General features: G+C 35.0%; 1 protein-coding gene across 1 annotated transcript in view; it reads left to right on the top strand.

Annotated features, from left to right (window-relative positions):
- ZDHHC17 (zDHHC palmitoyltransferase 17) overlaps window positions 1-14,405 on the top strand; it is a 76,706-nt gene that overhangs the window by 22,780 nt on the left and 39,521 nt on the right. The window contains exons 2-7 of the mRNA XM_081958590.1: window positions 519-622; window positions 2,903-3,025; window positions 4,944-5,021; window positions 7,007-7,151; window positions 8,526-8,590; window positions 10,484-10,646. Of these exons, the coding sequence (XP_081814716.1) occupies window positions 519-622; window positions 2,903-3,025; window positions 4,944-5,021; window positions 7,007-7,151; window positions 8,526-8,590; window positions 10,484-10,646 (678 nt within the window). The remainder of the gene's footprint in view (window positions 1-518; window positions 623-2,902; window positions 3,026-4,943; window positions 5,022-7,006; window positions 7,152-8,525; window positions 8,591-10,483; window positions 10,647-14,405) is intronic.

The following is a 14,405-nucleotide window of genomic DNA, read 5'->3' as shown; positions in this document are numbered from 1 at the left end:
CAAACTACATGTAGCCTCGCAGATCTCAATTTATGGCATCTATGGCATCATGAGATTATATAATTTCAGCAGTTTGTTTGTTTTTAAAATAGAAGTCAGAATGGGACCAAGATGCTCTCAGAAAGAAAATGACTTCTATCTCAACTATTTAAATTACCCTCAAATCAGTCCAAAATCATGCATATATGGCCACATTTATGATGTATCATTTCAGGCGGTTTTAGGGAGAGGGAGATCTTAAGGATGGCAATGGGAGCAATGTGTTTATTCCCACTTTTATTAATCTTTTAAAAACAGAGAAAACAAATGGGCTGTTTTTGAGGCCTTCTTTAGTCCTCTAGAAGTCTGGAAACTTGAATTGCAAAAATTGCACATACTTGATCTAGAGATATGAGCTATAGTGGAAAAGAGTACATTGAGCTGAATGGATCAGCAGTCTGATTTAATGGAACTGATACTTTTCTGTTTTAGACATTTTAATATATTTTAAATAGTTTAATAAAACTGCTTCTTTTCAGGAAATCAAATCTCAAGGTCACTATAACCACGGATACAATGAAACTCTTGGGCGCAAAAGCCACATTGATGATTACAGCACATGGGATATTGTCAAAGCCACACAGTAAGTGTACTTTTTAGTCAGCATATAGGTATTTGTTTCATTTGGAAATCAACACTTAAAGTATTAATTTTGTATTATTATGTACCATAATTATGAATGAATGTGACAGAAGCAAAGATTGTTTAGCTCTTTTGACTCTTTGGATCCTAAACAATCTTTGCTACAATAAAAAATTAATATTTTAAGTGTTAATTTCCACATGAAACAAATATATAAATATAGTGCATGACATTGGTGATTCAGTTGTTTTACTTTTTCTCTAATGATTTTGCTTATTAGTTTCTGATTCCTTTTTAATGCTTTGAATAATGATGTTTACTATGAAAGGGAATGATGGGGAAGTTTCACCCTCTAGCTGTTACTATAGGCTACACAATCCCACACTAGTCTGCTGCTGGTCAATTTCAGTAGGCTTCAATTACGGCACTGCTTAGCGCCTAGGACTTTTTGGCAGTCACTCACCAAGCCTCTTCTACCCTTCACTTCCGAAACTGGCAGCAAGCCTTTTCAAGCCATGCTCCTGGTGAACTGTCCTAAGTCTTTTTACTCTAGTTTCCATTAGACATCTTCATAACTGAAGCTTTTGCTTTCTCTCTATCTTATAACTTCCTGGCTTGTAACACAATTCTGCTTTTCCTCAAAGATTTTCAGCTCTCTTAATTCTCTTCTGCTAGCTTGAACTGCAGGAGATTGGGGAGTGGGTGGGGGGAGCTGATTCTCCATTCTCTTTGAGCTCTAAATTCCATTCTTTTATCTTACTTCTGCTAATAGCATAGGCAGGAGGAACTATTTAAAAGGAGCAGACAAAGGGTGTTTCTTCCCCTGTGTTTCACAACTTGTTTTTCCACAGGTGGTATAAACTGAGTCAATGAAATTGCACATGTTGAGAGTTCACTTTTTAAATCAGGATTGCCAAACTCTGTGTTTTCATTCTGAATGTATTAGAAATTTAGAAAATCTTATAAATAATGCATTGATGAAGGGCGGAGAAGGAATAGAGGAAAGTAAGGGTGATGAATAGTTATCTCCATGATTTACAGATAGTCCTCAAGCTGTGACCCTAATGGAGCCTTCCCATTAGGGAAGGATCGTAAGTCAAAACTTTGTAAAATGAATTGGACTCATTTTTATGACATTTTTGAAATATGCTCATTAAGCGAATCAACTGGGTCTCTAAATGATTGAAGATTGGGCTTACTGCTTGCTTTGATTCATTAAATGACCTCTGCCATCTTTAAGTAAACTGAGAGGCTAGGGAATTTGTCAGGTTCCCCAGCTGGAGCCTCCAGAGGGGATGCTGCCGCCTGCCCATCACCTTTTCTGGCAATGCCAGGCGGTCCTTTACTTGTGAACTGCAGCACCTCTAGGTGAGTTCCCAGACTTAAATTGTGAGGGTGGTAAATTTGCAGGGCTCCAGGTCGAGCCTCCCGAAAAAACTGCCCACTCATCAGCTTCTATAAGCAATCTATAGTATTTCATACTAATCCTCAAAGCAAACAAATGCAGTACAATTGACTGCAACGTATCTTTCTGCCAGCAATCTAAACTGTGTGCAAACGAACAGTACAGTTGTTAGGCAGCCGTTTGTACCTCAAGGACTACTTGTAATTATCTAGTTGCCTCACTACAAAAGACTAACACCCACACACATTTTATGAAAATTAGTTATTGCTTCCTTGTCCTCAAGTAAATATTGTATTAACAATGAACAGGCATATGGCAGCTTCATAAAACAAAATGACTTTTGTGATAATTTTGATTACTAGCCTAAACACATTTTTCTTGTAAAAATGCAACTACGGTAGCAATAGCACTTAGACTTATATACTGCTTCATGGTGCTTTACAGCCCTCTCTAAGCAGTTTTACATAGTCAGCATATTGCTCCCAGCAATCTAGATTCTCATTTTATTGACCTTGGAAGGCTGAGTCAACCTTGAGCCGGTGAGGATTGAACCCCTGGCAATCGGCAAAATTAGCCTGCAATACAACATTCTAACCTCTGCACCACCATGGCTCTTAATTCTTAAATCTAATCTTGGTTTACATAATAAAAGTATATAAAGTGTTTACTGATATGTAATATTGATTGTGCAGGGCAGAAACAATAAAATTTCACCTTGGAAGAATAGGAAAATATGTGCATTGTATTTTAAATGTAGAAGGCATTTGGAAAAAGAAAATGAGTCTCCTTTTTTCTGTATTCTGTCCAGTGTTGTTCAAATTCAAATATTAAGTTTGATTAATTCCGAATTACTGACTATTTATACTTTTCTTCAAGGTATGGAATATATGATCGTTGTTGTGAGTTGGTAGAAGCAGGCTATGATGTACGGCAACCTGATAAAGAAAATGTTACGCTTCTCCATTGGGCTGCAATCAATAACAGATTGGATTTAGTGAAGTAAGTGCTACTTTTCTGTCAAAATCAGTTTTTAATTTTCTTAATAGGACTTTAACTCCATATTTCTATCATAGTTAGATTAGGCATAAATAGATTGTGTAGTCATATATATTAAATAGTAATTAATTGATTGACCAATGGCTGTAAGAAAAGTTAGTTAGTTAGTTCATTCATTCATTCATTCAAATGGTGGCTATTCTTTTTTATAGTGTTTTTCCTCTACAGAACTATTTCCTCAATAAATAATTGATCATAGCAATTGATAAAAATATCAATTTATAGTTGTCTATAGATTTTGATAACCATTTTTCAAATACTTATTTTGTAATGCTCAAACTATAGGTTTCTAACAGTTACATTTCTATCATTTTAGATTAATAAACTAAAAAAATAGAGTAGCTGTTCCATTTCCTCACTAATAAATGCTATAATTTCCATTTTCACTTTAGTCATTACTGAAACAATATGTAGTGCCTTGAAAAAGCTTAATTTGTTTCGTTTGAAATCTAAGGAAAGCTATATTTAAAGAACAAATAAAGTTAATTTATGTTCATTAAAATAAATACTTAGTATGGAAAATGAAGCCAAACTGATTAGAGACATTTGTAGATAATTGTGCCTTTGCAGGCTAATGGCATGCATTATTTTTATGAGATATTTGAATTATTTGGTATTGTCATCTTGAGGATTATAGTCATAAAGTTTAAATAAGAATAGAACAGAAAATACAAATATAATATTTAATATATTTATATACACACATTATATACAGTATAAATATAAATATTAACAGTTTTGGAATTCATACATAATTCATAAAACCTTTTCTTATAAAAGTAACCACATTTAAATGTTTTAATATATTTAAAATCTCTCCAGTCCAGTTTACTTGGCATCACTACAAAATTTCAATCTACTGCTTTTAAATACTATAATTGATGTTCTTTTGTCAGCTGACACCACATGCAGTCTGCAGTAGATGAAATGGTATATAAGGGATTGGAGAGAAGCCTGCCAGCTACTGTAACTGCTTATGTAGCAATGAAATGATGAAGACTATTTTTCAACTTTTTAATAGTCAAGGAGTTCATAAAGAAGTAGGATTGCTATGCACGTTGCTTGGAGGAACCTTTTTTGTTTTATGAATCTGTATGGTGCTTTTCATTCTAAGATTGCTAGATAATTTATAATATTAAAATGTAGCAAAAACAACTAAAATGTCAATTGTTTAAAAAAGAAGAGAAACAAAAAGATTTTAAAAGCTTAAAAGTCATTGGCACTGAAAAGGTGACAAATTAGGCAAATGGGTCACCACAAATGAAATTCTTTCCTGGTCATTATCTCCTTTCACAGTAGGATATGATGCAGAGAAGAACATTGGAGATAAAGTCAATTTATGTGGATTATATATATGTACATTACCTTTCAAATGTTTAATTTTTCTTGAGCAGTGATTCTGCAAATTACTGTTTGGCCTCCCCACAGTGAATATGGAGTTTATTTAAACTTATTGGTCCCCCAACTTCAGTGAAGGTCTGCAGTTGAGTTGCTTATCTTAGTCTTTGCTTTTTTAAAAATCTGATAAAAACTAATGGTAACAGCATGAATGAACACACATTTAAAATATTTTTATCAGTTAATTTCTGTATATAGTTATGTAAGTAACAGTTTTACTTTAAAAGTCAGTTTTCTGATTAGTCATTGTTTTTTGAGAACTGTATTCACCATAAATGCACTTTGATTCCCTTAATCTTTTACTATTTAAAAGAAGTATATCATTTACTGATTAATCCAAAAATATAATGAATATAAAATACTATTTTTTTAGGTTTATAAAACGTATCCTGCATTTCTTGATAAAAGTGTTATCACTTTCTGTCTTCCCATTATTAGATTTATACTTATTTTTTGTCTACAGGTACTACATATCAAAAGGTGCTATTGTTGACCAGCTAGGAGGTGACCTGAACTCCACACCACTCCATTGGGCAACTAGGTGGGAAAAATTGGGTGTTTTCTCATAATTTCATTATTAATTAATGTTTATAAAACAGTTTTGCAACACTGTACTGCAAATTAAATCCAGAAAGAAAGAGTTGCTGATTGACATTGAGTGTCTTTATCATCTCTGTCAGACACTGAGGAAGCAGATTTGCAACTTGGACTCACAGCTACTGCTTGCTGGACAGATATAGGCTGTAGATGGGGCAGCATTTGCTCCAGTGTTGTTGGGGTTTTTTGTGGGTGGTGGTATATGGTAAATCAACTGTGCTCCTATCTAGCAGAAAGACATACCTAGAATAATTCATATCAACACCACTCATTTGTACTAGTGCAATGTTTAGTGCAGGGGCTGCTTTTGAAGAACATCTGGAATTCATAGTTGATTGGAAACCTGCCTGTTAGGTTGTAGAGCACACATTGCCAGGAGCATATTTTACTGAACCCCTGCATGAGCTTTCAATAAGGATGGATGCATTTCAAAATGTTGGTTTCCATTTCTAAAGCCCTGCATAGCTTGGCACCGAGCATTCTCTTGAACCATATTCTGCAATTGGAACTGACCTGACTGACTCAGTTGTCCCAGAGAAGATGTATCCCATTTCCATAAAGGGGGGGGGGAGTGATGCACAGAGCTGCTGCTTTTGTAGTAGTACTGGCTTTTTGGACAACATCCTGGTTGACATCTTCAGTGTACAAGTAGTGCTCAACTTATAACCATTCTTTTAGTGACCACTTGAAGGTATAAGAACACTGAAAAAGTGACTTATGAACAGGTTTCACTTGTTCGTTGAAGCATCCCCATAGCCATGTGATCAAAATTCAGGCGCTTTGCAACTTGCATGTATTTATGACAGTTGCATTGTCCCAGGGTCATGTGATCATCATTTGTAACCTTCCCTGCTAGCCATCAAGCAAAGTCAACGGTGGAAGCCAGATTTGTTTAATGATTGCATAATTCACTTAGCTCTAGTGATTCATTTAACTCTGGCAAAAAGGTCATAAAATGGGACAAAACACACTTAACGGCTGCCTGATTAGCAACAGAAATTTTGGACTTTCTTGTAGCTGTAAGTCCTTCTATTTATTTTACACTGAAAGTAGATGCTCCAAAGAATAAGTAGCTGCCAATTGGGTTCTTCTGTTATTGCTGAGTTTGTTTTGGCTTTTGTTTGGGACGTTGACATTTATGTGTTATTTTATGCATATTTACCATGGTTTTTAAAAATTATGTACTGTATATTTAATTATTGTTAGTCTTAGCAAATCACAGTGGATTATCAGTCAGTTCAATGAATCAAGAGTTTGTTATTTGCTGATTAGTGATTTTGAAAGGACTTATCTGTATATTCACTAATACACTAATTTTTGAGAACCAATTTTTCAGAAAACATAGCAAAATATCTAGTATGCTTGCTAAACTGCATGACTGATTAATGTAAAGCCTGAAAAGGTTCTTTGTGCTCATGGAATATTTCCATGTTTTAATTATTGTGTCAAAACTCTTGGTACATAAATCAGATTTCCCTCAAATTTGTGCCACCTAAATGCGTTACATTGTAATTCTTATCATCTAAAAATGTAATGGCTCATATGAAAATGTCAAGGTGCAATTTTTAGTGGCTCTTGTTTTATCAGGAGTGCAGACCAGGTGGCTTTCTGTCTTATCTGTAGATCTAGAGAAATTTAGATTGACAGGACTGAAGAAACTATGGATTTTTCATTATCCCACATATTAAGGACTTGGAATAGCATAAAAATTATTCAGTCAAGTTGTTCATCTGGCTAAATAAAGGTAAAATTATCACTTTCAAAAAATATGACATAAGCAACATTTTTTAAATTGTTACCTAGGATGATTTTGAGAACAAATGGTCTTGTAGATAGATAAATAGATTCGTATTTCTTCTCTAGGTGAAATAATTTACAAATAAAGCAAAAGCTACATTACAAAATTTAATACTGTTTTTATTGTTTTAGACAGGGTCATTTATCAATGGTTGTACAGCTTATGAAATATGGTGCAGATCCATCATTAATTGATGGAGAAGGATGTAGTTGTATTCATTTAGCAGCCCAGTTTGGACATACATCTATTGTTGCTTACCTAATAGCCAAGGGACAGGTATGTGCATTTATTTCATAACTTTAGGAGAGACAATTACATATTCACATGTTTTTTATAATTGCATTTCTGAGATTAACATATGCAGTACTATGCATAACGTCCTGGGTATAACTCTTTGAAGTCAACAGACCTTACCACTGAATAGTTGAATATAGTACTAGTAAATTGTTTTATATTATCTAAATGGACTCAATTGCAAATAGAGAAATTAATTGGTTTAATTGGAGATAATGCTTTGTAGCCTATAGTTATTCACCCTTACAACCCACTACAGGGTCGCTGCAGCACCCTCCCGACACTCTCCCCCATCCTATCTCGCTGGAATCCTGCAAAGCTTGGGCCTCCATCCCACATGGCCATCACATCTCACACTTACCTTCTGAAACTTTCCAGACCTTCCAGGTTGTGGAAGTAGGCAGACCATGTATACTTCGGCTGTGCAGCAACGATCCAAATGTGGCCACTATTTTGTCCCATCCATTTGTGGGCAGGACAAAATGGATGCCAGAATTTGCTGCATTTTGCTATCCTAGAGAAATCTGCACAGTTCTGCAGAACGTTTCTGCAACAGTTGGTAAGACAGTAGAACACAGTAGTTTGTCCCCAGGATGTATGGCAGCGACCCAAATGCAGCCATCTTTTTGTTCCCGCTCACAAATGCACACATTTCACTTAACGATGGCCACAACATGCAACCCTAATGGGCTGGCTCCGTTATAGTCATATCTCGAGGACTACCTGTGTAAATTCAAGTATTCCTCAACTTATAACAGTTCATTTAGTGACTGTTCAAAGTTATAATGGCACTGAAAAATGTTACTTATGGGCATTTTTCACACGACCATTGCAGCGTCCCCACGGTCATGTGATCAAAATTCAGGTGCTTGACAACTGACGCATATTTATGTCAGTTGCACTGTCCCAGGGTCACCTGATTACTGTTTGTGACTTTATGACAAGCAAAGTCAATGGAGAAACCAGATTCACTTTAACAACTGTATTACTAACTTAATAGCTGCAGTGATTCATTTAACAACTGTGGCAAAAAAGGTTGTAAAATGGACCAAAATTCACTTAACAAATGTTTTACTTAGTAACAGAAATTTTGGATTCAATTGTGGTCGTAAGTTGAGGATTACCTGTAATTTCAATTGCAGAAATGACTAACTTAAAACAGTAGATGGTGCTCTTACACCTACAACAAACTGTGATCAAATGCATGCACACAAAAATATAAAACCTTCAGTCAACACCTAAAATGCTTCATAATAGCACAGTATTATACTGTCTTAAGTTTCCTTAAGAGGAGGTATCCGGATGTTTTCCCTTGGTATTTTTCTTTTTATATGTGATTATTTCTTTTTTCACCAGGATGTTGATATGATGGATCAAAATGGAATGACACCTTTAATGTGGGCAGCTTATAGAACACACAGGTAATTTGCTCATTTAAACCTGTGGGCCATTATTTTTAACATTCCAGTAGCATACATACGTCAAATACGTTAAAATTTTGTATTCCTAAATATTATTTGAAAGAAATGGTTTATACCTCTCAGCACTCTTCTACTGTCCATTAAGGTAGTTCAACAAAACTAGCAAACTCAGGGGAAAAAAGCCACTTTAGTTTCCAGAAAAATATTGCCAATAGGGTAACATAACAAAATTTGAAAGCCTGTCAAAGCAGTTCTCGTGCTTAACTTAGCATAATTAAGGTGAATTTTTTTTCTTATACCTGCCCATGCTACCTCTAGTCTCTCTGAGCTGATAAGTATATTTTTCATCATTTTTGTTTTTTCTTGTGCGGACTCTTGGTCTGTTTGATATTCTATCACATTTTTAGAGTAGCAGGATATTTTTTCAAGTTTTCATTGAAACCTGAAAAAGTAATTCTGCTTCAATGAATAGCTGAGAAATACATAAGGATTGACACACTACTTTCAAATTATTTTGAAACTATGCACAGTTCTATTGTTCATAGTATTATAAACTATAAGTATAGTTTATAAGTATCTACTGCATGTCATTCGCATTATTATATTGATAATACTTAGCTCTTGCCCCTTGTTATCCAGTTCCAAGGAAATATTCAATAGCTTGGACATCATTGAACTGTAATGACTAAGCAAGGAAGAGAACATGAAATTAAATCCAGACGACATGATAAATACGAAAATAGACTGTGGGACTGAGGAAATGAAGAATTAATATCACTGAATAGTCCAGATTTGGCAGTATACAGTGATGATCAGACCAATGAAAAACTGCATTTCTCCACTGTAATTGTATTCTAAGGACAGCTAGGAAAACTGACTGCTTGCCCCTGAATCGTGTTTGGAAGACTCTTCACAGATAAAATTCCTGACATTTGATCCAGATTCAACAGCTTTTGGACAGTCTAGTGCACAGGTGTCAAACTTGTGGCGTCACGTTGCCATCATGTGACGTTTCATGATGTTTTTTCCCTTTTCAGAGCTGGGGTGGGCATGGCCTGTGCGTGACTCATCCAGCCCGTGGGCCGCCAGTTTAACACCCCTAGTCTAGTGCCATGACTAGAGTAATATTTTGTAAGATCATTTGAGACTCTTTTGAATTAGTGAAGTCTGAGAAAAAGGATAAAACTCCCAATGATATGAGGTTAGCTTTCATTAAAATGGATCCATGCCCAGCTTGGATCTTTCAAGAAATTCATTGGGGTGTGTATAGCTTGATCCAAGAAGAGATAAATACCTCCTTTGTGAAGGATGCTACATAGTTATTCTCAAAGTGTCCAGTGTGCACGTCTGTTTAAAAATCCATCTCTGACATAGTCTTCTTCAATACAATACAATACAAAAGCAGAGTTGGAAGGGACCTTGGAGGTCTTCTAGTCCAACCCCCTGCCTAGGCAGGAAACCCTATAACGTTTCAGACAAATGGCTATCCAACATAATCTTAAAGACTTCCAGTGTTGGGGTATTCACAACTTCTGGATGCCCAACACTGGAAGTCTTTGACAATTTCCATTCAATTTGTAGTCTCCCCTTATTAGGGAAGTTTGTAAAGAAGATGATAGGACGTCAGTTACAACAAATCGTCAGATGGCCATGATATTTTTCAAGACTGTTTCTGAGGGTTGCGTTCTGCTTTGATAGTTCTGCTTCTTCATGCATGGGTGGTTCCAGTGAACAGAGGCTGTTGTGGTTGCCACTAGTAATAAATCACTCATTTGTATTTTAATTAATTCAGAAATCAACCTGACCCAGTCTAAAAGAATACATACTCTTTCGCCAAGGAAATGAACATTTGTTTTTGTCTTTGTTTATATAATGTTTTTGTTAATTTTCCAGTGTGGATCCTACTCGGTTGCTGCTTACTTTTAATGTTTCAGTGAATTTGGGAGACAAGTATCATAAGAATACAGCATTACACTGGGCAGTTCTAGCAGGAAATACTACAGTGATTAGTCTACTGTTAGAGGCTGGAGCTAATGTTGATGCCCAAAATATCAAGGTAAGTCTGTCCTCATGTAGTAAAAAATTCACATTTTGTTAGTTATTTTTTAATAAGAACAAGATTCAGTTCCAACACATACATTCAGTAAAAACTCTCTTGTACATTACAGATATGTTTGGCTCTTTCCCCATATCCAATGCCTGTTGTTCATTTTGCTTTTCAGCTGTTTAACTCTTCATGGATATTCCCTCCATCCCTTTGTTGTGGTCACAGATTTACTATTTACTTGTTTTTTTTTCTTTGAGTTACCTTGTCTCTTGTATTATACAAACATAGTCCCATATCTTCTAGGACCGCTTTCATCTTCTGTCACTGTCTGCCTTATATTTAATACCATTGCTTTATCTGTGGCATGATTTCCAAACTTATGAAATCAGTGCTAAACAGTATATAAATGTTTCATTAAAATCTCCTTTGACTTAACATTTTCTACTGCCCATTCCTCGAATATTATTTTTTGAAATATTCAGAGATCCTCAATATTTTGGGGGTGGTTAACATATTTGGAATTTTGAGAGCATGTCTTGATATTGTCACAGAATTGCTACCATGATGGGTATGGCCAGTCACAAAACACTTTTTACACAAGGCAAACTAGTGTGGCTGCTTTCCTTTGCCCAGAGATCTCATCTTAACATTTCAGTTTAATTTAGCTGTTTTTTCTGGATAGATGGGTATTCTTTCAAACCAAGCACTGAACTGCAAACAGTAATCATTTCATTCTCTTAAGAATATTTTTTGGAAATACTGTAACTACAAACACACTGTTTGGATCCATGAAAATAAAGTATTCATATATTTATTAAAGAAAAAGCAAAGTGCCCTGTAACATCTTGAAAACTTCTTAATGTTGTTATTAATGTAAACTTTTGTGGAACAATATTTACTTCATTAGATTGTTTTTTCATCAGACCTTGTAACATCATTCTGATTAATCTTTAAGGTCCGTGAAACATTAGTTTTGTTGTTAATTTTGATAATTGAAAAAGCCTAATATAGACATGGATAGATTTATCTAAAAATAGCTTCCATAGTCTGGAACATCTTTGCTTTCTCTTCATTAAATGGCAAGCAGCAGTTGGCCATGAACTATTTACATGCTTTGTTTTTTGAAAACTGCAAAGTAACGAATAGATAGAAAATCCTATAAAGAATTTTGTGGAACTTAAAAAAGAATACTGATACTATAACCTATATTTTCATCAATTGTTTTTAGCGAAGTGAATGTGAGGCACAGAAGCTTGGGATTTAACAAATTAATCTTTACTAAGCACAGTTTTTCTTGTGCTTTTGCTGCAGCAGGCTGACAAATCAAGGTATATAGTTATTTGTTTTATAATTTATGGAAGAGAGAGAAGATAACTCAGAAAGGCCTGCAATGTCTGGACAGTGGCAATTCCAGAGGAAAAAACAGAGTTAATTTTTGTTCAATGTGTATCTATAAAAAGAAAAGGGCATAAAAATATTATTTAGCAATTTGAGCTGAATACTCTCAAATGAGATGTTATAAAAAAATTTGAAAGATATTTTTCAGAGTTTTCAGAAGTATCCCTTCAAAGGCATATTGGATACTTGCTTTCTTTATAGCTGAAAGTTAAATATTTGTCTCCCTTCCAGTCAGTAAAATAAAAGAAATTACGTTTCTGTGTCTTGTGCTGACTCAGGTTGAAAACCCAGAAACACTTTGTGCTTTCTGTGGTTGAAATATTCAAGCACATATTCCAAACTCATATGCATTCCTTATTTTTTTCTGTTTTTTCCTCCCTATTTTCTTTAATTAACCCAGGGAAATGGGGAATGAGTAATGGAAGATGACTTATTACATATTCTACACTGTAATCTGGCATGATGGATGGTTTACTTTCAGCCACCTGTGTTTGTGTTTTAATACTAGGAACTGTCTTTTAGAATGCTGGTTTTGAGCCATGTAAGTATCTTATATAAGAGTGTTAGATGAAAAACTTAGATTCAGATGTGTCCTCTATCATGGAAGTTTACTGGATTCTTTGGCTCAGTCACTGTCAGCCCGGCGTACCCCATAAGTTTAGTTTAGTTTATTGTCATTGCACATCGTACAATGAAATTAAATGCCATCTTCAGTGTACATTATACATAAGAAGTAAAACAAAAGCATGCATCCTTCACTTCCTATACAATTGAATTAAACCCCCTAATATTGCATTAATATTGCACTGTACAGTAGAATTCAATATACTTACTGCTCTGGGGTAGAAGCTGTTTTTCAGCTATTTGTCCTTGTTTTTATTATTCTGTACCAACTGCCAGATGGTAATAGTTCAAAAAGCGTGCCCATGATGAGATATTGTACGTTGCCTTATTGGACCTCCAAAGAATATGGAATAAAATAAATAATGTTTAATTATGTATCTTATTACCCTCAGATCTTATGGTGTTAAAAGAATCTGTTCTTTCACCATTCTAAAGAATCCAGATAATGATGGCCAACTTTAAAGCTCTTCTGAGGTTCTGGTGTAGCAAGTAGGAATTCATTTGGCATCACCAAGAGTGTTTATTTGTGTTAGGGGGAAGGTTGATAATTGAAAATGATCCACTATTCAATATCTATGGGCAAAGCATATAATTTAGAAACATAATATTCTAGATAACCCCTAAACATGTTTCTTCATGCCTTTCTGGTTATTTGGGAGATTAGTCTTCTGGGAATATATCTTCTAGAATTGGAGGTATGTTGTAGTACTGCATATGTTCTGTCTAAATGGACAGGTAGACTTCATTTGAAAGAAAAATGGCACCAAGTTTAGATCTGCTGGTATTTGAAATAATTAGTTTTTTATATTAACTTTTTTAAAGTTAACTTTTGTCTTATCCAATTTAATGAGAGATGTGGGTTTACTGTTTTTATTTTTTAAAAGGAGAAAATGGTTTAGAACAGTTTATCTAATATTGAGAGGGAAATGGATATAAAGGACAGCTTTGAGTCCTATAAAATTAGTATATTATACCTTTCCAGGGTTTTTTTCCCCCAGATTTGAAATTACCCACTTTGAAGCTCTGATCAAAAGATCAATTAGAAATCCTACATGAGGACAGTGAGTGGGAAACTACTGCTATACTCAGGAATACTGCAAGTAGATACATTGTGGTGTATTAAATAAGTAGTAGATTCATCATCTTGGTCAATTCATCTAGACTTATCTGATTCTGATGCAATATCACTTGGTTCAGATACTAGAGCAAGTCACTGACCAGTTGATCATTCCGTAGAGTTACAGGATGATTGAAAGCTATGTTCTTTGTCGGTTTGAAAATAGGAGTAGACTTTTTCTGTCATGCTTTTTGATTGATTATGTGCCATCAGGGCATTTTCGACTTTAATGATCGCATTGATAGATTTTCTTCATTATGATCTGTCTCATATCCACTGAGTCCATCCACCTTGCTGCTGGTTGTCTGTTTTCTTTCCTCCCATCTTTCCCAGCATTAAAGCTTTTTTCTAGGAAGCTAGGTCTTCACATAACTTGGCTGAAGTAAGATAATTTGAGCCTGGTCATTTGTACCTTGAGTGAGAACTCTGCATTGATTTGTTTGCCGATACATTTTTTTGTTTTCTTGGCTGTCTCCAGTATTCTCAGGAGTCTTCTTCAGCACCAGAGTTAAAAAGCATCAATACTCTTCGTATCCTGCTTCTTCAAAGTCCAACTTTCACTTCCATTGGGTTTTACAAGGAATTTCATGGTTTGTATGATTCTGATCTTTGTAGGCAGAGCAACATCA

This window comes from Natrix helvetica, assembly GCF_964273705.1.
Source record: "Natrix helvetica genome assembly, chromosome: 6".
Taxonomy (NCBI): domain Eukaryota; kingdom Metazoa; phylum Chordata; class Lepidosauria; order Squamata; family Natricidae; genus Natrix; species Natrix helvetica.
This window is presented reverse-complemented; position numbering and strand designations above follow the sequence as displayed.